At 37.9% G+C, this 27,400-nt stretch overlaps 1 protein-coding gene across 4 annotated transcripts in view; it reads right to left on the bottom strand.

Annotated features, from left to right (window-relative positions):
• Positions 1-15,905: 15,905 nt before the first annotated feature.
• The window catches only part of hook3 (hook microtubule-tethering protein 3), a 29,479-nt gene continuing 17,984 nt past the window's right edge, over positions 15,906-27,400 (bottom strand). For 2 of the 4 annotated variants that reach the window (XM_036140160.1, XM_036140162.1), the window contains 10 exons: positions 25,381-25,521; positions 25,060-25,147; positions 24,761-24,795; positions 24,548-24,630; positions 24,087-24,187; positions 23,872-23,976; positions 23,696-23,767; positions 21,197-21,333; positions 21,034-21,042; positions 15,906-19,049 (listed from right to left, as the gene is read on the bottom strand). In XM_036140160.1, the coding sequence (XP_035996053.1) occupies positions 19,034-19,049; positions 21,034-21,042; positions 21,197-21,333; positions 23,696-23,767; positions 23,872-23,976; positions 24,087-24,187; positions 24,548-24,630; positions 24,761-24,795; positions 25,060-25,147; positions 25,381-25,521 (787 nt within the window). In that variant the 3' untranslated portion in view covers positions 15,906-19,033. Of the gene's footprint in view, positions 19,050-21,033; positions 21,043-21,192; positions 21,334-23,695; positions 23,768-23,871; positions 23,977-24,086; positions 24,188-24,547; positions 24,631-24,760; positions 24,796-25,059; positions 25,148-25,380; positions 25,522-27,400 lie in introns of those variants that run through there. The other 2 variants (XM_036140161.1, XM_036140163.1) reach the window with 2 other exon arrangements.

Here is a 27,400-nt window from a genome sequence, read left to right as displayed (position 1 = left end):
TGCAATTGGAAAATTCATGCTTTACGTTTTTGGTTTAGGATCATGTGGGGTCCAGCGGCCATTGCACAAGAGGCAGGGTACACCCTGTACAGGTCGCCAGTCCATCACAGAACTCTGATTCCCTGTTGTAGGCAGTATAAAATAGACTTCCAAGATGAGTAGAGTGTGCTTGAAACATTCTGCTGGGCTTGAGAAAGATCATGTGGGAAGATGCAGTGCTGCGGGAGATGGCTGCATGAACTAGCTCAGTTGTCTGGTTATTTATGGTCACAGGGTGGACCCATACGACATATATATATATATATATATATATATATATATATAGAGCTATATATATATATAGAGATATATATATATATATATATATATATATATATATATAGAGCTATATATATATAGAGCTATATATATATATATATATATATATATTGGTATTTAGTATGCAAATTATCTAAATTGCGCAAAGTCGGACAAAACTCTGACTGCAAGATAGGTGTAAAGTGCTTCTAAGGCAACCCTCCATGTGTGGTGTGTGCATAAATAGCTATTGAGTGGGGTACATTCACCACTTTGGCTGCATGAAGTCCACCAGGGGTTCAAGGCAAATTCCCAAAATAAAAGATTGACATATTTTGAGCTTTTCTACACCTATCTTTGTCAGGATTGTCATTAAATATGACCAGCACTGTGTATTAAAGGAAAATTTGACGGCATACAATGTCAGGCCCATCTAATGAGTATATATCTCCTACCTTCATATTTCTTGTCTGCTTTATGAAGTTCGAGACGGAATATTGATGTTTTTACAGCCTCTAGCTGTAGCTTGTCGAAACAGTGGTAAGGAATGAGTTGGTGGTGCCTGTAAACTCTCTGGCTTGGAAACCAGCTTGCAGACAGTCTGACAAAAATGACAACAGTTGCTGATTGAGGAGTTATGGTGAATTTGAGGAAGTCCTGGTCAGCCGTCCATCGATTTCTGCTGTACGCATTCTGAAAGGTCAACTGTATAGCGTGACAGAGGATATTGTTTGATGTCAAAATAAGCCAGACGATAACTCAAGAGGACTGAAGAGAAGTAATGAGAAGCATATGAAGTGTGCTTGGGGAAAAGACAGAGGTATTGGCAGCCCACATTTGCATGTCAAATATGGCTAAATGTACTGCAAGTGCTTCCAGCAATTTCACTGTCTGGATGGTTACTTTGGCCGTGGGCCTTGATGGAAGTAGTGGCGTCATAACAGTCACACAATACTGCAAGGTGCAAAGTAGAGTTTTGTTATGTATCCTTACACAAATCTGAGACGATTCTCACAGTTCTTATAATGGATAAATATTAAGCATGCAACAGTATACAAAAACAACAGTTCAGTTGAGAAACAATGATGTAAACATATTTTTTTATACTTTATTTGTCAGAGAACAAATATTTTATATTCTGACAATAGGTATCAATACTTCCTGGCCAAAAAAAAAAAAAAAGCCACCCCTCCCCAAAAAAAGGTCACACTGTAATATTTTGTTGGACCGCCTTTAGCTTTGATTACGGCACACATTAGCTGTGGCATCGTTTTGATAAGCTTCTGCAAAGTCACAACATTTATTTCCACTGACCACTGACCACTGTGCAAAGTCTTCTTCAGCACATCCCAAAAATTCTCAAATTACTGTGGTGGCTAATCCATGTGTGAAAATGATGTCCCGTGCTCCCTGAACCACTCTTTCACAATTTGAGCCTGGGGGATTTTCATCTTGGAATATACCTGTGCCCTTAAGGAAGAAATAACCTGGTCATTCAGTATATCCAAGTATTCAGCTGCCCTAATTTTTGAGCACATACTGTTGCTGAACCTGGACCTGACCAACCACAGCAACCCCAGATTATAGCACTGCCTCCATAGGCTTGTGCAGTAGGAATGATGGGTGCATCACTTCACTTGCCTCTCTCCTTACCCTGATGCGCCCATCACTCTAGAACAGGGTAAATATGGACTCATCAGATCACATGACCTATTTTCCAGTCCTCCAGAGTCCAATCTTTATGCTCCCAAGCAAACTGTAGCATTTTTGTTCTGGTTAGCCTCACTGATTAGTGGTTTTCTTATGGCTACACAGCTGTTCAGTGCCAATCCTTTGAGTTCCCTTCTGCGCGTGAAAATGCTCTTCCTTTCACTATTAAGCACCCCCCCCCCCCGAGTTCTGCTGTTGTTTTTCTTTGATTTGATTTTGCCAAATGTTTAAGTGGTGACACATCTCGATCATTCGGGATTTTTGTTACGACCAAATTTCTTCAGTGAAGACTATGGTTTCCTCCTATCCTTCCAGTTTTTTCATCATGCGTTAGACAGTTCTTAACCCAATTTTATCCACTCTGATAAGTAGTTAAGTAATAAAACCTTTACTGGTGTAAAGCATTGACAAAAGGCTTTGGTTCAGTCTACCTTTCTTTGTCCACCTTCACAGCAGCTGAATAAGAAACCTTCATGTTTCCCAGAGAGCAGTATTTACTGACAGCTGGGAGCACTGGGCTGTTTTGGTTCCATTTTCTAAAGCGGCGCGGTAGAACATACAGTTGCACACTTTAGTTTTGCACATTGTGGATGTGTTCAGGTTAAAAACAACACTGAAAGTTGCCATGTTTAAAGAGAAACACTGGACTTACACGCTGAACCAAAAGGGCTGCACCAAAGATTTTAGAGAAGAATACATATACTGTTGCACCTGTCTTAGTTTAAACATTTAAACTTAGTTTAAAACCTCTATACTTGCTTGACCAACAATACACTCCTGAATGGAGGCCATAGGTGTGCTTCTATTTAACAGTGAGTTAACCTATCAGTAGCTTACACAGCCATGACATCACTGTGTGGGCTTTCCCAAATTCTTTGAGAGGGCTATTTTAGCATTTAGAAAATAGAAATTCAAGTTTTTCTGATCCTAATGAACCTACGTGCACAAGAAAGGTGTACCCTCATACTGTCAGAAAAGTGAGTAAAAATGGTAATTTATAGTTGTGTATGTAAATATCTGATTCCAACTTTCGTTTGGAAATGATAAACTATCACTGCAATTATCTGATACAGCATGTTTTGAATGTCACTTAAATGAATGGATATAATTGGAACAGAATTGTATTGCATTGAGTTCAACTGAGAAGGTTGCAAGTACCTGTTCCAGACCCCACAGACTGCAACTATGGGTCCCTGAGCAAGACCCTTAGCCCCATAGAGCTCCCTCTGTGCTGCCAAAAAAATGCCCACAGCTCCCTAAGGGCTAGGTTATATGTACTAGACAAATTTAGTAGGAATGCACAAAAGCAATGACAAATAAGCTTTATTCTATGACACAGAGGCTTTATCAAGTGGCTTCCTGCCTGAAGGAAGCTCTTACTACCAAAACTGTGACTTAAATATAATTCTGGCCACATAAACCCCACAGAACTTCCTTGTTTGGAATGCGCTCTATCAACAAATCTTAATCTATGCAATTTCAGGAAACAGAGACTTCCCTAAATATTTTTAAATGCAACTGGGAGTTGGACGCCTTCTGGTAGCTATAAAATGTCGATATGATTTAAACATTCAACACATTTTGGGTGGTTGACTTTATTTCTGGTGGTTGACATAATTTTGAGACCGCCATGGAGATTTTCTTTGTGTGAAAAGATAATTTTGGTGTTTTCATGTTGCTTACTGTAACTGTCACCTTCTGTAATCTGTGCCTTTCCAACATAAGCAAGAAACCGCCCAGAGAGGTCAGCTACAACATGATTTGTGCACCGACTTTCTGGTTTTAGCAGGGAGACAAACCGCATGATTGTTGTTGCCGATATGCACGACACGTTGAATTATCTGGTTCTTGTAAACAGCCACAGTTTCACATTTCAAAAACAAACATGACATAAATGGGAAGTGGCACACAGACCGGAAAAATGCGTGCCTCTTCGAGTAGTTATGATGGAAACGGTTGTGTGACAGAGGCATTAGTCACAGCATCAAAGCACAAATGGTGTTCAGGGTGAAAAACATTTACTGGAATCCAGAATGTCCTGGCGGCTCTGTGGGCAGGCGCACATTCCATGATCCAAAGCGCCGATCCCAAGTTTAAGACTCAATTAGCTCGCCACTACCTTCCTCCCATTCTTGTCTGACACTTGGAAAATATTTTCCCAAGTTACGAGTTAAAAACAAAAATTATAATTTCCTTTTGTAACTTAAAATTTTAATGATATTAATGATTTATCTGAGGATACTGCGTGATACTGCGAGGTGTGCAGAGATTGGACTTCTTCAGGGCTGCTGTGAAATCTGACGCCACGCCATCTGTAACAGATCACTGAAGTCCTGTTATCTAAGAGATTAGTACTTCAGTGAAGGCCTCAGATGTTAAGAACATGTGTTAAAAACAGCATCATAAACACCAAGCAGCACAGCAAACTTGTTAGGGTTAGTTATGAAGAAGTTTAATGAGGGTTAAGCTATAAAACAATATGGTCAAAGAACCAGTCAACAGGGTAACCATTATCATTTTACAAATACTGCCTTAATGGAAGAGAGGCAAGAAGAAAGCTATTGTTGAAAGAAACCCAAAAGAAGTCCTATTTAACTTTTTTTTCCCACAAGCAACGGAGAGGATGCGGCAAATGCGGAAGACAGGACTCCAGTAAGATGAAACCAAAGCGACACATTCCTTTGAAAACAGTATCACTACAGCAAAACAGTGGGGTGACAGCGTCATGGTGCCTGGATGCTTTTCTTCATCAGGGACAGAGAAGCTGGTCAGGATGGATGGAGCTGATCACAGGCCAATCCTGGAGGAATGTGTTTACACTTAGGTTAGTGTTCTAGCAGGGTAGCAACCCTAAACCTACAGCCAGAGCTGCAGTGGAATGGTTTAAACCAAACTATATTAATGAGTTAGAATAGCCAAGTCAAAGACCAGATCTAAATCCAATTCAGAATCTGTCAAGATATCTGACAAGATATGAAAATTATTGTTCACAGTTGCTCTCCGTCTAACCTAGCTGAGCTTGAGCAATTTTACAATGAAGAATAGGCTGATCGTTTGGTCGCTGGATGTGCAAAAGCAAGTCAAAACACTTGGAGATGTAATTATAGTTATATTCATATCAATAAAAATGTGTGCCAGACTTTCTAGATTTTTGTTTGTAAAAACAAACAATAAAAAAAATATTATTTTTCTTCCACATCACAGTTAGGCATTACTTTCTGTTTGGAGCTGCAAGTGGTTCTTTGGACTTTTTGCAATGGCTCCAAGTAACTTTGGCTAAAAAGGTAAAAAACCAACTAATGTTTTCAAATATAGTTAAAATACTAACTGCAGGTTTTATCATTTTTTATGGAATATTTGCAATAGATTCTAATAACGGAATCCAGAATAATGTTCTAGATCTTTTTTTTTTTTTTTTTTTGTCATTAGGTCGTCAGTAGTTTAGGAATATGAGCTTATAGGAATATGAGCTTAGTTTACATCCTTTTCCACAAATATCAACATCCATTGAATAAGAAGTTTCCACCCTGTTTTTGCAAATGTTTTATGTTTTTTTATTTTTAAAAAATTAAAATAAAATAGCGATTCTTTAAAAATTCCAATAAATTTCCTTTAATCAATTTATTTATTAGTTGTTGTTCTCCAAAAGATCATGAAATAATTGCGGGTCCAAACAAGTTTTTATTTAGCTGCTTTGAAGGCAAAAATGGCTCTTTGAATTGCAAAGGTTGCAGACCTCTGGTCTATACCAAGAAATCCCTACCAAATACATTGAAATGTGTGGTTTAAATGAGACAAAATATGAAAAACGTCTGTGGGCCATAAATACCCCTGCATGGTAGGAAGTTTGGTAACAATTCCCATAAATGGTACAGCAAAAGTATGCCCCCCCCCCTCCCCCTTTTTATTTCTTTTGAAGAAATTATTAAAAGCCTGAACTTTTTTGAGCAGTTTGAGCAAAAGTATTTTTTTTTTTTTTACATTTTTTTTAAAACAACTTCCTGTTTTGTTGAGCCGAGCTTAAAAAAAAAAAACCCTGACGATGCAAAAGAAAAGTCTGCAAAGTGTTTGCATTCCACCAGCCTCCGTTTGCCAAAGCTGGGTTACACCCCATTTTCCTTTCTTTGGGCCTGCCTGGTAGGTTATGAACACTGCAGGACAATGTTTGGTTTGATAGGTCCTCCTGACCACTGCGGAACGGGGACATCCCATTGCAGCTGAAATTGTTGACAGCCATCCATCACATCTTTATGGTTACTCATTTCTTCTGATTCCAGCCCATTACTTCAAAGACTAAATTTCAACTTGTAGCTTTTTTTTCTCTTCGTCTGGTTGCAATCATAATGTTTTGTCTGTACCGTAGCCTACAATGCAAGTGGGGAAATTATGTAACTCACCCAGAAATGTGAATTAAATGAGGTCAAAAGTTTACAATGAAAAAAGATAATTAGCTTCCAGCGAATCATGATCCCTGCACCACCCTCAATTATCAACAGAGTCCAAGATGCTTAGCATGCTTGTGTTCACATAACTGCTTTTCAGTGAAGATGTGCTTAAAATACCGCCTGCTGCTGCTAAATGACTGAACCTTCTTGGAAACTATCGAAGTTTTCCTTTCACAAGGTAAAAAACAAAGCAAATAGTCGGAAACTATTTCAGCTGTTTCAGTACCTTTGATTACCATCTTTCCTGCTGCATGTATTCCCAAAACTGAATTACTTTTATTTTACTCGTTATTGTTGGATGACTGCACAGCTCCAGTGTAATAATGTAATTGAATTTGTGCAGCTAGAGTAAAATGCAGGACTTCATCTGTTTGGCGTTAGTGCTGCAGTGGACACTACTGCCAGCGTTTTCCCTCAGGTATTAAGATCTTTCTTCAATAACGACTTGATGAAAAGTTACATGTGAACTCCACCAACTTCTCTGGGGACTGCAGCAGCAGGTATTCAACAAGGACACTGTCAGACTAGAGGAACGTCAAAACGCAGAGATTTGCAGAACTTTTCCTGGCTCAGCTTTAAATGATTCAGCGCATTTCCACCGCTTTCAAACTTATATTTCTTTGTAAGGAAAATCGCACTCCCCTGCCACTTTTTTTTGGTCTGTTGTACGTCGATTGTACAAGAATAATTAGTCCCACGCTAAAAAAAGGAGTTACAAGATGACTTTTTAATGGAGGGACAGTCGAGCTTCATTTCTTTCGGCAATCAATCTGTCGGTATCGGCCAAACGTAACAGTTTAAGCTTCAGGTTCACTTGTGGGCCAAACAGAAAAAAAAAATCTCTCTTAAATGCCACACTCGTTGTTTGTGTATATGTGTCAATGTTGTGGCTTTTGAATCACATTATATGTAAATATTGTACTTCAATTTATTAATTTGGGCTCATTTTGCACTCTTTTTGTAATTTAATTTCCAGCAATGTATCCACAGCTCGAAAGTCTTGAAACTAAAAAAAATCCAGGGATGTTCTAACCTGATACTTGGGATGGAATAAATCCCAGTCAAAGTATTTTTGTTTTATTAGCAACACTGTTTTGCTCTCTGTGATTTTATGCCTACTACACTGTCAGTGGGCAACTTGGACTGCCAGAAAAATAAATAAATAAATAAAATCACAACCTATTATTGCATGCATGGTATACAAAGCTGAATTAAAGGCCATGTATATTGTTTTGTAGATCTAACCATCCTGGGTTTCTCTTTACGATTTAAGGGTTTCTCCTCATTTACAAAGATGTTCACTCACTGTCTCACCGTCACGTGACCAGCTGTCCTCGTATTTCCCTAAGCAGCTCAGTAGAAAGCATTTGAAGCACTAATCATACATTTTTATCATGTCCAAAGCAAAAAAAAGCAACATTTACAAAGCTTTAAATGTTTTACTGTGTACTATTAACTGTAACCGCACTGAAATATTTAAGAACCAAATCATCAATCAGTCATATCAGAACATAGAGTAAACATGCTAGTTCAAGTCTCAACAAACATTTCAGCAGATGGCTCCGCGTAAGAACAAACCGGAATAGGATTTGAGTTTGTTGAAAACTGCATGTTGTCAAATTTATATTTAGAAACAAAAAAAGCTGTCCTGCTGAAACTTCACTGCAAAGAAAAGCAGAGAGTGGAGAGTCAAGAGCCACTGGTGAGTTACTAATGCTGATGAAATGCATGCAGTTTTATTTTCTTTGTTGTTTTTAACTAGCTTTTTTTTTTAAATACTGGGTTTAAAAAGAAACAGATTTTGATAAACATTCAGATTGGGCTCATGATTTGCAAATGACTATTCTGAAATGACAGGTAACTATCCAGAAAACCAAACCCAGATGAGGAAAGTCCCAAACTAAACATATTAGCCTCATTAAAATTGTCTGTAAAGACGGTTGGGAAAATTCCCATTTTTCCAATCCTTTTTTCCCCCCAGAAACAATAGAGATGATGTGGCTTGTTTTAAAACATACACCTGGACAACAAGGCAAAAAACTAAGAGTGCGTACATAATATTTAGATATATAAATATACAGATATGTGCTTTATGGAAAAATATAATCACTTCAGTAAACAACATGCGGTCTTCACTGCAAATGCTGTCCATGCATCTGGAGTTTCCATGCCTGCCACTGGAAACTAATGGCCAAGCAATGTAAGACTCTAGAGGTGGATGAAAAATTGAAAAAAATAAAATAAAAAAATAGAAGCTACATGATGACTCAGTCAGACCGTCACGGTTCCATTAATCAGCAACAGTTGCTGCTGTGAAGCTTCATTCAAATTCCTCAGTTTCATCTTTCTACTCACCTGACCACAGACAAAGAATGACTTTACTCACGTTTACATTTCTATTTCTTTTTTTTTTTTAGTTACATTAAGCTTGACCCACAAGGACAGAGGCTGGGACAAGAAGGGTGGAGGGGTCACCGGCATAGCCACAGTTAGTTTTTACTGAGCAGCAAGAGAGAGGGGAAAGGATGAAGGGGTGTGAAGGAATGCAGCTGTTCAAACAGCTCTTTGATTTAGTGGTCACGCTGCCCGGTGTGACTCACTGTGGCTAAAACACAGAGGAGACCACTTAGACGTTCATCCCTCCGGTCCAGCCGTTTTCGGTTCTCCTATTCCCCGTTCTTGTGTGAGGAGGCAAGGGCAGAGGGATTTTTGCTGAAGCGCTATTTGTTCTAATTCTCCGTTGTGTAATTCCCTAATAATAATAACAGTTTAAAAAAAAATGAAAGAATAGAGTGAAATCACTTGAAAACAGATAAAGTAAAAAAAAAAAAAAAAAAAAAAATATATATATATATATATATATATATATATATATATATATATATATATATATATATACTTTTGGAAATAGAGCGATAAATCAAATTTTCTGCACTTTTATTATCCCAGTGTCATGTTTCTTACAACCATCTGCACCTAATAGGAAACCTGAATCTTAACACACGAGATGGAATGAAGAAACGGCAATGAAAGAGCGGAGCAGTTTCATATTTTCTCCTTAAATACAGCAGCCTTCAGTGTCGAAACGTCCTGCATACCAAAAACGGAGACAAAACAAATTGGCACGTGTGACTGTACATGTAAAAAAAAAAAAATCATGCCATGTTTTGTCTAAGCAACATTATAAAATACAGAGAAGGCATTGCGCTGCGAGAAATATGATCAGCCTATGTTGAAAGTGCCTTGCAGCGTTTTGCTGGTCCAAGATATTTGACTGTTTACCTATGACGCAAAGCATTATGGTACGCCTAGTTGTCTGGTAGATTCATAAAACAGCAACATTTTGAAACTTTTTTTTTTTTTCGTGTTCTAAGAATCATAGAACATCTCTTTATGTTAACCCCAAGAGATCTATGACAAAAAACAGTCTTTGATGGCATTCCTCATTATTTACAAAAAAAATAGTAAAACTGTTAAACTTTTCAGTCTCTGCCTCATGAAGAAAAACTCACTGGTAAAATGTAGAAGGAGATGAAAAAATGGATTCCCTGTTATGGTATTTTTTATTATCCTAGTTTTTGATTATGTTCAATGATATTAACACAAAAAACACATTGAACATAATCAAAAACTAGGATAATAAAAAATACCATGTCAGGTAATCATTTAATTTAGCTGTTCCCAGTGGCATCTCTGGCATAATAAGTTAAATGGAGCACAAAAACTCAACTAATAGCAGCATCTATTTTTATTGATAATTTATAAATTAAACTTACGTTAGCATAAATCCACTAAAAATGGCATTTTATAACAGCTAAATGTAATTACATTTTTATACATAGAATTACAAATAAAGGCTCGCTTATATTGTTCATTTATTGAACAGTAATGATTCACATCGATACTTCACTAAGTCAGCAAGGACAACCAACACTTGATGGTTGCACATTATCCGACAAACCGTAAACGTGACGTGGGCAATTCCAGTATTTTGATTGGACAATCCAAGCTTGAGGCTGTAGTATTTGTGTCCCACAGCTGTCTATTGAGAGCACATTGAGCATGCGCCCTGCGATTTCAGATATATGTTGATGGGCTTGTCCATATATCAAGGCACCTCAAGAGGATTTAGCCCACTGAGCTCACCTCTTTTCATTCACCAAAAGCTTCCTCCAGTAGTTGTTGCTCCTCCAGTCGTCAATCACTCCTGGCTCTTTTTTCTGCTGTGTTCCATCCTGGCACAGCAGAAACTTGTAGACTAATATTGCTTTCCATTTGCCTCGGAAATCAAAAAACGGGAGCTGGGATTCGAGTTAACCTGAGTAAACAGCGTAACAGTAGGAGAAGTCAGCGTTCCGAAATAAAAGCAAAAAAATTTAAAGATTACCAACCCTCTGTCCTTCCAGTCCTTTACCCTGGAGAAGTGGTCTTCTTTTATTAATTACTTCTTTAGCAAGAAATTACTCTTGAGGCAGAAACTACACTTTAACATATTTAATCTAAACAAGCCGGAGAAATAGTACTACTCACGATGCAGGAAAAGGTCAAATGAGGAAGAGAGAGAGCCTTGATGTTCAGTTATATCTGCTTAAATATATATCAGCATTGACCGCCCCCACCCAATTTCTTAGAAATTATTGAAACTGCTCATACATATCATTATATATCCATATATGTTAAAAACGGCACACAAGCTGTCACAGGGTGTCCTACTTTTTTCACATGAGTGCAGCTTCTAAGTCTGTTTGGAAAGCAAATCCCTGTCTATGTTAGGTTTTCAGTTGGGTTGGGAATCCTGTGCCGTTGCAAACTCACTGTTATTCTTAAATTACTTGCTGGTTGTAGCTTGAGCAACATTCTGTTTTCAGGCGACAAAAAATTGTGTCTTCAATCCAGTGGAGAGGCTTTACACAGAAGACTCAGTGAAATATTTGATCTACCAAGCAAAACTGCTAAAACCTGAGAGGGTTGGGAGGGACATTTTTTGGAGCTTAACATGTTAACATGAAACCAGAGACGTGCAAAGTCCAACAAGAAGCCAAATAACTCTGTACGGAAAATAAAAGCTTTCTACTTTAGGAAATCCCAACTTGTGTTTTATATTAAACTCTTAAACACAGAAGCTCTCTATCTGCCCTACCTTTCTCTACTTGCTCAGCTGGGGTCCACGTAATCTAGATCCACTCTACAGCCACATTTTTAAAAAAAATCTCTAATTGTGTCCCCGAATATCTGTTTTCCAAGTGTAATTCGGACTTGAATTCATGCCAGAAAGAATCATGTAAAATCAGAGAGGTTGTGCCTCCTGCTCACGGGGAACACCATGCGAGTCCGAAGGTGTCCGTTAATGTTTTCAGTGTTCGGGAACACGTTGGAGTCGTAGGTCAGGTTGAGGCCTCTATCAAAACACCAGCTCATCCGTTTGTTTGAGTGAGCACATCAATAAGGGCTTTATGCTACCCGACATCAGAAACCCTCCACCTTTACTTGAAATGTAAATTGAAAGTGTCATAAAGTCCAAATTGTCCGCCAAACACTTAGCAGTAAAGAAATAAAAGGCTCTTTCATTAGAGAAATGACAACTCTGGCACTGGTCTGGTCTGATGTTCCTCTCAGTGGAAAGTTTCCATGATTACTTCAATCCTGAGGAAAAAGTAAGACAAAATAGAAGAAAAAAGCAGAACACATCTGGGATCGATGAGTTTTATTTTCTTTTATTTGTGTATTCAAGACAATGTTCTATGTATAATAATATTAAGAGCAATGTTTCTTCTTTTAAAAAAAGACTTCAGAATGCTCACATTGTTTTTCATTTTTAAGGTAAGAGCTGAAATTATCATGTAGTAAAAAGATTAAAGCAAACGCCCACCTGACAAAGAGAATTCAAACAAATTTCTGGAACTTTCTATGTAATTCTGTCTAGAGGAATCCAATTGGAGCTCGTTCTATAATAGGGTTTCCTTTGTGGAAGATACGGCGAATCCCAAAATTATTCACACCACTGGTAGATTTAAGGAGTTTAATGGAACTCAATCTACTAATTATACCATCATGTTCTGTTTGGGTGGAAAAGATGTGAATATTTTGAATTGGCCCAATCAGAGTCCCTCCTTTATTCTAAAAAAGGAATCTGTGGAGGGAGCTAAAGATTAGGGTGATGGCAAGGAGGTCTTCCAGCCTCAAATACAAACAGCTTATCACCAAAGACAAAAGGACAAAATACCAGTGGAAATATTGAAAAAGTTGGTCAACAATTATTAGAAGGGTTTAATTACTATATTGCCAATAAAGAAGTTTTCCACTGATCATTTAGAATATACATTTTCAGCACTATTTGAATTTCTTTTTGAAATAAAATGAAAATGAATACCTTTGCTTTTCAAAATTGAGCCTCCTTTGTTTTATGAAATGAAATGTCTGTTTCATTTCCTATCAGAAACAAACAGAAAATTCATGAATTCTGGAACTCTGAACCTAACGGAGCCAAGTGATGCCTGCACTGCTGTAGATGCTTTCCTGGGCTCTTTTGTCATCCCAGGGTTGAGTTGTTAATGCAGAGGGATTTTGGTTGGCCAGTCTCCCCTGGGAAGGTTTACTAGTCTTTGGTGTTTTGTCAATTTGTAGTTAATGGCTCTCACTGCAATTCATTGGAACCCAAAGCTTTAAAATTGTTTGTAATCCCCTCTGTGCGTTTCAATGTCAAGAGTTTAGTTTTTCCTGTTTGAAAATGTCTTTAGATCAGGCGACGCGGTATTGCTTTCTGAGATCTTTTAGCCTACTTCATGTTGTGTGACAGGTTCTATTTAGGTTATGTCCTGATCCTACAGGTCTGTCAGTAATCCAGCCTGTGTGTAGCTAATGGAACTGAACTCATATTTCCAAAAAAAAAAAAAATTCAGTTAAACACAGTCAATTCATATTTTTCAGAAGTGGAGATTACTTTTTCACATAAGGTCTGTTTGGTTTGGATAACTTTTCGCCCTAATAAAATAACTAATAAATGCAGCATGTTGTACTTATTTATATTTTTTTGACAATCTAAAACATTTAAGTAAGACAGAAAAAATTAACAAAAGAGATCCATAAGGAAGCAAAAACCTTTTTACAGTGCTACATGCGCAAGTGTTTAGCTAATAAATTCTTGGGAAATAAACTTTTGCCGCTAAAATACTACCATGTCAGTCTGTGTTATGTCTTATGTGTTATGTTTTTGTTGTAGGCTCAGTGACAGAAATTGGAAGAAGTTGTCTTTGTGATGGGCTAAAGTTAACTAATGTTGAAAAGATCCAATTTAAAATTGGTTTCCTGTTATGTTTTGACGCATTGGTTAATCTCTTGAGGCTTTTTATACTAGAATGAGTCGCACGTCGAGTGGCTACCCCACAAACAATTTTGAGCGAGAAAAAAAACAAACCTGGACTTAAAATTGGTGGCAAAAACAGTAAACATCTCTTAAAATACGACTTAACCTGGAGTACTTTAAAAGATACAACGAATGTGTGTCTCTTTGGAAACAATGAGGTATAACTTTGGACTTTTGTTCAGTACTGTATGATAGCAATATTAACAATATTATTGAAAACAAATTATAGTTCCAGAAAACAGGATCACCTCTACTTCAGTGTTTTTTGGGCCCTAACCAGAAATAAAAGTATTTATTTGATCCTGAAACGGAATTTGATATTACCACATTGAAGTGTAACCATCAGTTCTCCTCTTTTCACTGTCAAGGACAGAAAGTTAGGGGGTAACCAGAGAAGTGTATTTCTATTGACTCTGGACCTCTGCTGGGACTTGTGTCAGGAAGCACCCAGAGGCTGAGGTTAGAGTGAGACAGAGACGGGAGCTCTAAGGAATGGAGAATAAGACACCGATACAGGGAAGTTCCGGTGTCCGCAGCCTCCAGGGGCATCCGGGCTTCGTTTCCCAGGCTGAGCCCAGTTTGTGTCAGCAGAGAAGAGGAGCAGATACTGAAAGTCTGAACTAAACAGGTATTTTCCATTGCTTACAGAGTAGAACATAACAGACAGCTGAGTTATTTGTAAGATTAGAAATGGAATGTAAGGGTAGCAAAGTAGGGCAAACATAACTCTGTACAGCCCGCATATAATTCTGAACTGGGAAATGTAAGTAATGAGTTTTAACACCATCTGCCTCAATCTATTGTTTTTGTTTTTTTTTTAACAAAACCCAAGATGTATTTAAATTTTTTTTTTTATCTAATGGGTGTTTATTGTAAATACAATCCTTTCATGCGCTAATCAGACCTGAGGTCCATTTAGCAAGTAGTACTGCCGATATTTGTATTTTGATGAACATTGTGCTTTTCTCAAAATAGAAATAAAAAATGTTCTTCTTACATATAAAAGCTACAAAAAAATCAAGCAATAAACAAAAACAAAACAAGCTCCATGTAAAATTAAAGAATCAAAATTGTTGCCATGTGTTCCCAACAGAGCACAATGACTGTGGGTTTTTAGTTCCAAGGTTATGCATGAATTATTGCTTAACATGTTTTTGTTTTCTTTAAATAAAAAAAGTACTCCTGACCAGATGCATCTACAGTTGTCTCTATTCCAATGAAAGCACTCCTTGACCACTACCTTGTTTTGCTGTGTCCCGTTCCTGAAGGGGGTCACTGATGGAGCTCATTGCTACTCTGAACTGTAATCCCTTCCTACTTTTGACAAGAACTTGTCCGTCTGCTTCTGTTTAGCTGTGTCCATTGCCCAAAAGGGGTTATTGACGTAGGTAGTGCTGCTATCAAATGTGTGGAGCATTTTAGTTGTCATATGAAATACAACCTGACTCAGCGAGGCTGTGTTTACCTTTATTTACAGGAAAAATGCCATTGCTACTATTGTGCAGTTGCTTATTCCATCTTTCTGTGGACAATGGTCCTAACATAGTGTTTCTATATTTAGCTGCCATTAACACCTTTTATTGCATTAACTTTGTGTAGTCTCCATTTCAATTGAAAGTACGCTGGTGTCTTCCTTGAAAAATGTCACTTAGATCTAAAGCCGTAGGTAAGCTTTTGCACCCTTTCCACAGAAGGTAGTCTTGGACCAGTTCCACTCTAACCAATCTGCAGATGGGTGCACTTACACATTTTGGTTATAGTGGGTTAAATTAAATTCTACGTAACTGCACAGATGGTAGCACTGTTGCTACAAGAACGCCCTGGGTTCAAATCCCAGCCTGGGGTCTTCCTGCATGGAGCTTGCATGTTCTCCCTGTGCATGTGTGGGTTCCTTCCAGGTGGTCACTCCAGCTTCCTCACAGTATAAGAACACAGCTCGTTAGTTTAACGGACCTCATGGTTGTGTGTCTTAAAAAATTGAAAATAAAAATATTGAACCGCCAAAAGATGCTAAATTCAAGGGTTTGGGTCACTTTTTTTTTTTTTTTTTGGAAAAACTCAGAACAATCATAAAGACCGGGACAACACAGCATGTTTTATACAAGCTTTATTTACAAACGTGGTTTCTAGGTTTCATGTCGGAAGAAACTTTTCATCATCAGGGTCCATTGTTGGACGAAATGAGATGAAATTCACCTAACTAGACATGTTATTTTATTTGGTCAATTGTAAATATTCACACGGCCCTATGACACCACCACAAATGTTATATACAATTTGTCTTTCTATACAAGCCATATAAAATATTGGCAAATAGGACATTAGTTGCTACTTTGCAATTCGTTGGACAATAACCAGACAAGGCCTCTTGTTGCTCGTTTCCATCTTCCTAATACTGTACATTTTGACAGAGCCTCAGTAATATTACCAGCCAAGTTAAAAACTCTCGGGAATACTAGGCTTTTATTTTAACTTAGGCGTGTAAAAATATACAGACATGACAGCTTTCAAGGGGTTCCTGCATGGTTATATAAAATATATGTGCTTAAACATTGAAGTGAGATTTAAAGTAACAGTTTCGGCGGCAAGACATGTTTTTATTTTTTCCTTCTTTATTGCCAAGAAACTTGCATTGAAAAGGAAAACAAACTGGCACCACCTGGATTGGCGATATGCAAAGACAAAATTACAGTGGGTGGTTTGATGAGGATGAACGGAGGAAACAAGACAGCCTGCTTTTTTTTTTTCTCTCCCTCTTCAGACAAGTATTCATAAGATTACAGGTTTGCCCAAATCCCTGAAAGAAATTTCAACCACAATGCGGATGGGTTCCATTATATACAAACCAGGTTCTGAGGACGGACGGTCAGGAGAGGTCCGGGTCGCATTGATTGCAGTACAAAACGTTTAACGTCGCACAATTTACAAAAATATTTCACATTGAAAAAAAAAAAAAAAAAAATTTGGAATCTCGAGAGTCATCTATGTCTGTAAATGTTATGTCAACACCCAGTTTTGGGAAAACAGTTTTATTAGATTACCATTTGCCCTGCTATCATCACATCAGAGTAATCTCACGTGCATCTTCAATAAATGTCTAAAGTCCTGCTGCAAATCATACCGATGAGTGAATTAAAATGTTTTTGTTCAAGAGAAAAACCATCATACTCAAATACAAATGCAAATTTATTTGCACAGTGTTTTTTTTTCTTTTTAAAAAGGAACTTTTTTTTCCCCCCTGTAAACACTGTTGGTACAGAAACCGTAACTTTCACTCCTAGATTATATATGGAGACAAATGCTTTAATACTAGAAACCTTCTCCTTTTGTTGCATAAGTTATTTAACAGTATTTTGATCTTAATTACATCTATTGTAACAATATAAATGGTTATATAATACTACTAAAAATGTTAACACTGCTGTACAAGCCAAAAAAAGAAGAATAAATAAATAAGCAAATAGGATCAAATGCAATGGTATGGATTAAACTAAGATTACACAACAGAAGAAATATGAGTAAAACAGAAACAGTTGGGGAGAAAAGCTCTCATTAAGACAACCTTACAGTTAAGTTATTGTGTCAAAGTTATAGCCAAACCGAGTTTTAGTGCCTTAAATATTAAAATTTCATGACTTTTTCAATTCAAATATAAAAGCTTTTTGATAATATAAACAAAAGGCACTCAATTGGAGGATTCAACCATCTCTCACTTTTAGGTTTCAGAACTTCGGAAGAAAAAAAAACGCAACAGTCTCAGATTCTGGACAAGTTCTTGTCCATAGATTTCCAAATAAACTCTGGAAGATAAAATTTAAGTAAAGCCTAACTAAACTGGGAAAAACTATACAACTGACAGAAGCATCAGATTTTACCTAAAAAAGTGGACAGACTGCATCTTAATCCACGATCAAATAATGCCAACCTATGTTGATACTGTAACTCTTCTAGCTCTGTGATAATACTGAAAAAACTGACTTCTACTCTCATTGGTTTTGAGTTTTCCTTAAAGGAAGTTTTAATAATGCAACCTATTTTTCCCTTTTCTACATCCTTTCACTGATTAGACGTGTCGGCCTAAAGCAAATGGACTGCACATTGGCCTGCCAAAGCAAACGCACACCTTTTAATCTAATACTGTAATCCGCAATTCTGAATGATTTCATAAAAAAAAGGGAACAGAAGCTTTTTGGTGTTGCCAAAAGGCAAATGATAATTACAATCTTCTATAAAAAAATGTGGTCTACACTGGAAAAATAATTTAAGCTTAAAACTTTCCTAATATAGAAGGGCTCGAAAGAGAGTAGGCTTAATGAGGGCTTTTAACGCAAATAAAAGCACATCTGTAACAAGACTATTAATACAATACACATAGTTTACCATCCTCAGCTCATAAAAACAAGGCAACAGAGTAACGCCCCGTATCTTTTTGTTTTGTCCAAAAACTGCTGCGATCAACACTTGGATTTAAATACAATTTTAAAAACCTTTTGGATCCAATTCAACAAATAAGAGGTCTAACATCTAATGTAACAGTTTAAAGGGGAAACGACGCATTCCTAAGTCAGACCGGTTTGCAGGCTATACCTCTTAAATGATACATTACGCCTCCAAGTCATGTAAACTGAAACTATCTATGGAAATATGTCATTGAGGCATCTTGACGGAGCCAGCCAAAGACGAGATCTTCCCAAATACTGCAGAGAGGGCTTGGTGGACTGACAGCTTGATCGGCAGGAAACACTTCTGTACTCGGATCCCTTCAGGGATGTTTGTAACACACGCTGCATCGTGACCGACTTGTTTAATGTGAAAGCATGAGTGGGCGTGTCCATTAGGGGCGACAGCGGGATTGGAAGGTATGAAGGAGGGAAGATGGAGACAGTAATGTCAGAGCATCACTATAAAAAGGTGGAAAGGCGAATCAACAGGAGCAAGGAGAATTTTTCTTTTCGGAATCCCGAATCCCTCGCCAGTCTTGCCTGGAGGTTATGATGCATGACAGTGCAGTAGAGTTGTTAGTGCTCATGCTGCTGCGGCTGACAGAGGGGCCGGTTATTTTGCAGGCTTGACAGTACAACAGAGGTCATGCAAACAGTATGCAGGCAGGTTCATGCATCGGGTGCCTCAGCCCAGCCTGGCCCAGGGTGAAAACGGGCCACGGGGGGGGGACAAGGCCACGCCGCACAAGGCTAGGAGCAGCTCACTGGCGTACCAGTCATGCAGTGATATTGCTGTGGGAGGAGGAGAGAGAGATGTTGTGGTCAAACGGGAGAGCTGGTTAGCATAAAAAGAAGCAATGTGTCAGACAAAATGAAAACCCAAGTTAATAGATCTTTCATGAAATGCATGCGTTAAACTGAGAGTGAAACCGGGCTTAATAAGCAGACTGATGCCAAAATGTGTGTGTAACTCCTCCTGCTGAGGCGGCATCTAATTTTCTAAAGTGGTAAAGTAGGCCAGCTTCCATGTGCAACTCTGAATACCGCTAAGCTTTTTGTCTTCGGTCACATGGTGGCTAAAAGTTCGTGGATCTGCGTCTTGGAGGAAAGGCCTGCGAAATGGTTAGTTACCGAGAGAGACAGTCAAACACTACGGCACACAAACGCCGTCCAACAGAGCCCAGAACATGCTGGTAAAGCTTTCCTGCCGTTTACTAAAACGAACCTAAATTATAAACACGCATTTAACAATCTACAGTGCAGGTCAGAAGTTTAAATGGAGTTGTCACTGGGATGGTGAGAGACAAGGAATTACAATAATATCCATCAGTGTGTTTTATATTGCAACTGCAAAAGACAGCTTAGCGGTCACGGCACACGTGATTTATATCTTTAGCAGCTGAAATGGCTGAAAGTTTGAAATTTTGTTGTTATTGTAATTGTAATTTTCAGCAATAGTATCCCAAATAAATGTATAATTGTCCTTAAAAGGTGTCATCTCCTACAATGACACCTTCAGACTTGGCTGAAGTTTACATCTGCCCACATTGACAAGCCAAATACCTTCTGGAAAGATATTTAATGGCCACAAAAGACAAAGTTTGAGCTTTTAGAAAATAATAACAAGAGGTGACTTAGTACAGTCTTCATAGCTTTGCGCATGAATTCTTCCCAACTTGTGCGTAGTGGTGGTAGTGCTATGCTAAGGGGCTGCTTTGTTCGCAGTGGTACTGGTGCCTTCCTTGGAGCTGATAGAATAAGAAAAAAAAACCCGACTACCTCCTAAATCCAGAAACAGCAGCTAAATGGTTTAAACTTGAACACAACTGGGTGTTCCAGCAGGACAATGATCCAAATTAGGGATTTGATGTGCAACCACGTATTAGCAGGGGTGTATGTAAATATTTGAGCCTTTATGAATAATTTTGACCCAATATGAATAGGATTAATTCATATTCAACAAATGTACTTGTTTAAAAATAAACCCCTTAAGCCGTTTACTTTATGATTCCACAGAAAAAACAACATTTAAATGCATTATTAAAAACCAAAAACGAATATTCCTGTTGATGATAAAACCTCTGACCAGCACTGTAGCTAGTTATAGATTGCACCTTCTGAAACGACTTCAAGACCCGTTGAAGTTTTTCCTTTTCACAATTATTGCTTTACTTTTCCCAACTCTAATTTAGTTATTCTAAAAATCACTCATTTACGTTATTCAGACATTTACAAGGAAAAAAATATCAAACTGATGAAATGCATCTTCCTATGAATCAATGCAAAAAAAAAAATATTTAAGACTAATTCAAAAAAGGTAGATTAAATACAATTCAAACATTAGACCTGGCTTCCAGTTCCTGAAAGCTACGCCGTTAGAATTCAAACATTACGCAGGACAGTCATTCTCCTGTCAAAAGCGAATGTCACAGGTAGAGATGTGCGTAAATACTGCATGAAAAAGTAGAACTGTTCTTCTTGTCAAAAATGACAGTAACTTTTTAAAAAGACGCAAGTCTTCTGAGCGTTTGGGTCTGGATTAGCTGAGTGGCAAAGTTTGTCGCACAGAACAAGTTCAGCAAGAGGTCAGATGGAAGGGCGCTGGGAGTGATTTGGTAAATATCAAAAGAAATATGCTGGGGTTCGAATACGGTATTAGTCTTGCATCACTGGATGGAAGTCAAGGTTAAAATAAGATTTGGCAGGAAGAAGAAAAAAAGAAAAAAAAAAAAAAAAACGGTGCAAGATTTGGGGGCTCCTTGCCCTGAATCTTTACCTCATGGATCTGATTGAGAAGAAAAAAAAAAAAACAGAAAATCAAAAGGCAGAATCCATTAGTAATAAAGGAAAAAATGTTGTGCCTCAAAACTGGCTTGCCAGGTAAAAGCAAGTTCAGATTTTCAAAAGGAGCTACGTTTTAGTGCCCTGGGGCCATCTACCTTGCGGTAGCTGGCTGGATATGGCCCGGGTAGGAGCGCCGTGTGCTGGTGGCTTGTCTCTGTCGAGCCAGGAAGGACTGGCCAGAGCCGGAGTTGGCAAGTCGCTCTTCAGCCGCCTTCTTCTGCATAGTCATGCCCTGGAAAAACAGAAGGAGGAGGAAGGTTAATGGACTTAGTGATGCTTTCAAGCAGGGAGAGCACACTGTGCTATGCAAAAACATTCGTTCACCTCTAGGTTGTACACATTTTATAATGTAACAAATAAAACTTTCCATGTATTTTGTTGGGATTTTATGTGGCAATAAGAAAACCGCTGTTGAAATTAACGCCATTGAAAAAAGTCACATTTAGAGTTTCCATATATGGGACACGGCAAAGATGTTTAAGAAAATGCTTTGAATAGTTTAAAAAACATGGTGGGCAGCCTCGTGCTGTGGGAACAGACAGGTCAGCCACTTAGAGGTGAAGGGACATTCAAGGCAATCGTGGAAGAAAATCTGTTCAAAGCTGAAAAACGTGAGTCAAGGACACTAAACATACAGTCAGAACGACAGTGGAATACTTTCTATCAACGAATCATAACTACTTATAATGGTCCAGTCAACGTTCTGCCGGTAACCCAATTGATGTGACGTCGCCTGTTAATCCACCTTGGAGGCCTCGTCACCAACTGACCAACCAGCGATCGTAATTTGTCTCAAGGTGAAATGCCCCTTACCTGTGGGAGCTGCAGACCCTTCATCTGGGATTTTAAATTACGAATGCACTGCGGTCAGAAGGGTTTCGTTAAAAAAAAAAATCATTGGTGAAAATTCTTCAACGTTGTCAGTTGGGAAAGTAAAATTCAGGCTTCCGTTATCCCGAACGCTAAGAGGGTGTTTATCCTTCTTTTACATTTTTCTATACTCCTTTTAGGTTCTGTGAAAGGAATAAAGGCCTATGCAGCTGACCTCATGAGCAGCTGAACACAACAGCGATCAACAGGAATTACCGCAGGTCCGTCTGTACGAAGGCAGCTACATTTTTGTTCAGATTTACATTGTATGCTTGATGGTAAAATTATTGGCTGATGCTTGACGCTAGTTTGGCTGTTTTATGTGTTTTGGATATATGTATGTTTCAACTTCAGGTTGCAGAAGCTGGGTCTTTGTCAGCTATGATCAGTTAGCAGGACTCTGATTTACAAAGCATTTAATAGGTGGTGTAAAGTAATACTTGCACTTCCAATATAGAATTTTATTGTAAATTCTTGCAGCACGAAAGCATCTACTGCAGTCTGCAGTAACTGTCTTAAGTTACTAATATAGATTTTAAGTTGGCTATTTAAACATGGACTTTAATGATGTTTTGTTCGTGTTTACTTTGAACTCATTTGAAAGAAAATTGTCCGTCATTTCTGCCGTAATAGAGACCTAGTGAGCTTCATCATTAACGCCATTAAAACATATTTATTGTCGTGAGTACGCTTCTGTGTGGGTGGAGCGATCTTACTGTTGGCTTCACGTCAATTAGGAATCTGTGACGAGACTTAAAAATTGATGTTTGCAGAATACTCCTCAATCAAGCGGTCTGAGCTTGAGGTATTTGACAAAGTAGAATAGGCACAGGTGTATACACTGCAAAAAGGGAACTAAAAGTACGTACAATTTTCTTGAAATGAGTGTATTTGTCCTTGATTTAGGTAGGTAAAAAAGATGATCTGCCGATGGAATGAGTATTTCTACCCTTAAAATTAGATAATTAGATACAGTGCACTTGAAATAACATGATAGAGATTAATTATTCCCATTTTAAGTGCAAATATCTTAGGCAGATCATCCTATTTACCAGCTCAAATCAAGGGAAAGCACACTCATTTCAAGAAAATGTTACTCAATTCTAGTTCCCTTTTTGCTGTGTAAAATCCCAATAAAATACATCAAAGTTCATGGTAGTAACATGACATGGTGGGGAAAGGCACCGTGCTATGCTTAGGAGTGAAAACTAATCAACAAACAAGAAAAGGATATTTGGTACAAACACAATAACGGGGTTAATTAACAACGTATTATTAAAGCAACACCTGAAGTACAGATAGGATTGAAAACTAATCAACAAACAAGAAAAGGATATTTGGTACAAACGCAATAACGGGGTTAATTAACAACGTATTATTAAAGCAACACCTGAAGTACAGATAGGATTGCTGCCGTAAGAGGCATATGCTCTCAAACCATTGCAGCAAAGTCCCTACTTCTCTCACTCACCTGTTTCTCTGGTTTCTAAAGAACAGTTCTGCTGCCCCCTACTGTTATTTTACAAGTATTTTTTTTATTATTATTATTATTAAAAATTGAAACAATAAAATTAAGGACCGTGTCACAATAACACCACATATAAAGAATGATTCCCTTCAGTTTGGTTTGTAAAATTTAAATGGATTTGCTCTGGACAGCTGCTTGAGCTGTTAAAAAACAAAAAAATTATGTTTTTTTGGGAGGGTGTACAGGCAATTCTTACCATGTTGTACCAGGCTGAAACAATCAGTTTCTCCTCGTGATCTCGCTGGACTTTTGTCTTGTCCATTTCTTTCTGTTTGAAGGAAGCAAAAAAATAAGTAAATAAAAAATTCATGATCCAGGTCTCAATAATTGAATGAATACACAACTTTAACCCTAAACTAAAAGCTCATTTACCTCCAGGGAGTGCAGCATTCTCTCCTTCTCCTGCAGCTGGTTTTTGAGAGCCTGAACCTCTGGACCGGATCCCTGGTTCTGCTTCGGGTCCAGCGTCCGAATAACCTGCAAAGAAAGGATTCGGATCCCGTGTCAGGTTGCTTATAACCACCGACACCTGCTGTGTGTGAATGTAGAGTTACAAGGATTTTTTTTTAAACTGAATCTTCACTCACGCTCTTTGCTTTTTCCAGATATTTCTTGTATCTCTCCTCCATCTGTTTCATCTCTTCGTCCTTTTTCTTCAGCGCCTCTTCAAGATCGTCCACCCGTTGGGCTAATATGAAAACAATACCTTCAAGTTTCCCACTTATACCCTATATAAAATAATACAACTCTACATAAGTGCATAAAGATGTCAGAATGAGCAGCTGGAAACCACATCAACCACCAAGGCCGGTGTTGTAATTTGGGTTTTTGTGAATGAAAAAGATCCCAATCTGGTAAGCAGATCAAAAGTTTTTGTTTCTGCAAATGCTACAGTTTTCCAAAGATTCAGCTTTGTGGGTTTTTGTTTTTTTTTGTATTTCTGCTGACAAACGGCAGTGAAGCCATTTCTCCTCCACAGTTTTTGCCTTGGCAGGGAAATGAAAGTGAAAACAAAGCTTCAGACATTCAGCACCAAGTCAAAACTCACAGCTGGCGTTGTATTTTGGCTCCATTTCATCGATGAGGGCGTTCTTCTTCAGCAACTCATTGTTCAGTTCTTGTAATTTCTCCCTAAAGCGACAACAAAAGGATTAATAAAAAGTGAGATTTTGGCCAAATTAAGTCAGACAGGGTACATTGCAAAAGTCCTTAGAAACAAACTGAGTTATACATGACTCAGTTTTACTAAAATGTAACTTACACGTGTTCATCATATTTCTTCTTCAGAACTGATGACTGAAATGGAAACAGATGAAAAAACGTTTTACAACATAAACAAAATTAAATAAATAAATACATACATTTAGGCTAACATCCAACGAGTGTAATACCATATATGGTATTTCCTAATATAATTATCTGTCAAGCTTTAGGTTGGATGTATCATTACTTGTTTAATAATTTTGAAAAGATCACCTTAATTTGGCATCCAACACCAAGATCCCAATTAAATACATTTTCAAAAATCTAAATGAACATGAGAACATTCTGCTGACTCACATCATCTGCTTTTGAACCCTGTTCCTGGACAGTCTTTTGGAGCTCTTCTACCTGGCTCTGCTCCTCCATCAATCGCTGATTGATCAGTCTAAATAAGGACAAATGTAAAACCCATTTGGCAACGCCGTTTTAAACACTGAAAGGAGAAAACTGAGAACTAAGTACACAAAGCATCAACACAAGCCAATTAACACACTGGCCTTATTCACTGGACTAACAGAACTCATTTTTTACATTACTCAGTGGGAATTTAAACAAACTTAAAAACCTCGGGAAACAAATGATCCTTTCTGGTCAGTTCTAGTCGTGTTCTGTGCCGACCTGTTCTCTGTCTCCAGTTCACTTTTCCTTCTGTTGGCATCTTCTAGCAGACTCTGGAGCAGAGCGATCTTCTCATTGTCAGATCCCTCCTGGGCCAGTTTCAGCATTTTGTTTTCATGTTGAAGACGGATCAGATGTTCTCTGTGGAAAGACGCCGTCAAGGACCAGTTAGGTCTGAACCAGAATTATCATTAAAAATCCAATGCTAACTCAGGCTAGTTATTTTCTACAACATATGAGGGCCTGTTGATGTATTATCCATGCAGTGTGAGGATGAGACTTGGAGCAGATAACGGGAAGGAAGAATGTATTAAAGCAAAGTTATTCTGCTTAATCTTCTTAAGCTTTTAGTCTCTAACTCTGATGTGATGTATTGGATGATGGGGTTTTATTCACCAGAGAATAAACAAGGAAACTGTTGTTTACAGTGAAAACCGCTAACATAAGACGCTTAAGAATGTAAAACATAAATGCCCTTTCATCCAAACAGCATGACTTCACCTCTGCTCCTAAAATATTCATGACAGTCCGTGGCAAGGATACTGAAAAACATTTAGAAAGCTGTTCTTAAAACTTCCCATTTCATAGATCTTTAAAGAAAAACCTGAATCAAGTAAAATTGGTATTTGCAAGTCAAAGCTTTATAAAAAACTGATTTGAAATGGACCACACATTTCTGATCAGTGCATCTCTTATATAATGCTTTGTTAAAACAAAGTTTTTAACTCTGATATAAAAAAACAACAACACATGTATGACACCTAGGATTCAGACATTTGAATTAATTCTCAACAAACTAAACAGCTCAATCCAGGTACTAGAAACATCTGTACTGAAGCATCTTTCTTCCATTTCAAAAGCTTCCAAGACGGGACATTTTACCTCAGGGAATTCTCTTTTCATTAGGCTTTGTCTAATTGCTAGAGTCGCCTGAATTTGGGTTAAGCTCTTTTCTCGCAAAAGCCGCTTTTCAAAAGATTATAATTTCAGGATTTTCTGCACAATGGCTAATTGTTTTAGGTTCATAAGTGCTCTAAAAACTAAGGAAAACAAATCCAGGCATAGTAAGTGCCTCCCTTGGAAAGCTGTTATCAAGCTGATGCAACTTGTATGCAGGTGTTACACAAGGCTATAAAGAGAAATATCTCATTAAACCAAAACGAACAACCGTAACAGAAGAAAAAGCCTGTTGAGAAGCAGCTGAGAATAAAGTGAAACACTAACAGTACTGTGGATGATGCTGTTAAGCAATCATAACATTATGATTAACTAAGCCTGACAAATAATTAAGTCTTGTTTTTGCAGCCAGAACCGCTCTGACGAGTCAGAATAGCTGAGGCGCTTCGGACATTTGGTCCAGGAGTCTAATAAGGCATAACTTCTCAGACAGAAGAGCAGCAAATAGAATAACCAATGAAAATAAAGCAAGGCATAAACTAATGCACAAATTCAAGACCCAACTAAAGGTAATTTAAGACCTTCTATAGGAAGTATTGGCCTATTAAACCCTTTTAAAGGACTAAAATTTTAATGATTCAATTTAATAGTTTTTAAATTTCTATAATAAATGTCATGTATAAACTGGTAATGTTACTCAAAGATATATTGGCCCCAATAGTTGGCTAATAGGGTTCTGTATGCATCATCGGGGACAAGCAGAAAACTTAAAGGGGGCAGGTGGCAAATTTAAAACAGGGTAAAAAGAACTAAATTCAGGATTCAAGTCAGGACTGAAAGGATTCGTCAAATGACCTGCGCAAAAATGCTTGAGACTAAATCTTGGACTCAAAAGCCATGTATTCCATGTGCTCTTCAGAGATGCGATCATGTGCTTCACAGTAAACAGTTAATGGGATCACACATGTTTCTGTTTACACCGGTTGTGATGGAGAAAGACTGATGATAAAGAGAGTAAAATTGGAGGAAAACAACTAGAATGACTCAAATTAAGGACTGTATCCAACAAGCAAACATGCTCTGCAGTGAACAAATTAGCCAAGCGTAAACGCTGCTGGATTTC

The sequence above is a fragment of the Fundulus heteroclitus genome, chromosome 8 (genome assembly GCF_011125445.2).
Source record: "Fundulus heteroclitus isolate FHET01 chromosome 8, MU-UCD_Fhet_4.1, whole genome shotgun sequence".
NCBI lineage: Eukaryota > Metazoa > Chordata > Actinopteri > Cyprinodontiformes > Fundulidae > Fundulus > Fundulus heteroclitus.
The sequence above is the reverse complement of the archived record's forward strand: the minus strand, read 5'-3'. Positions and strand labels throughout refer to the sequence as shown.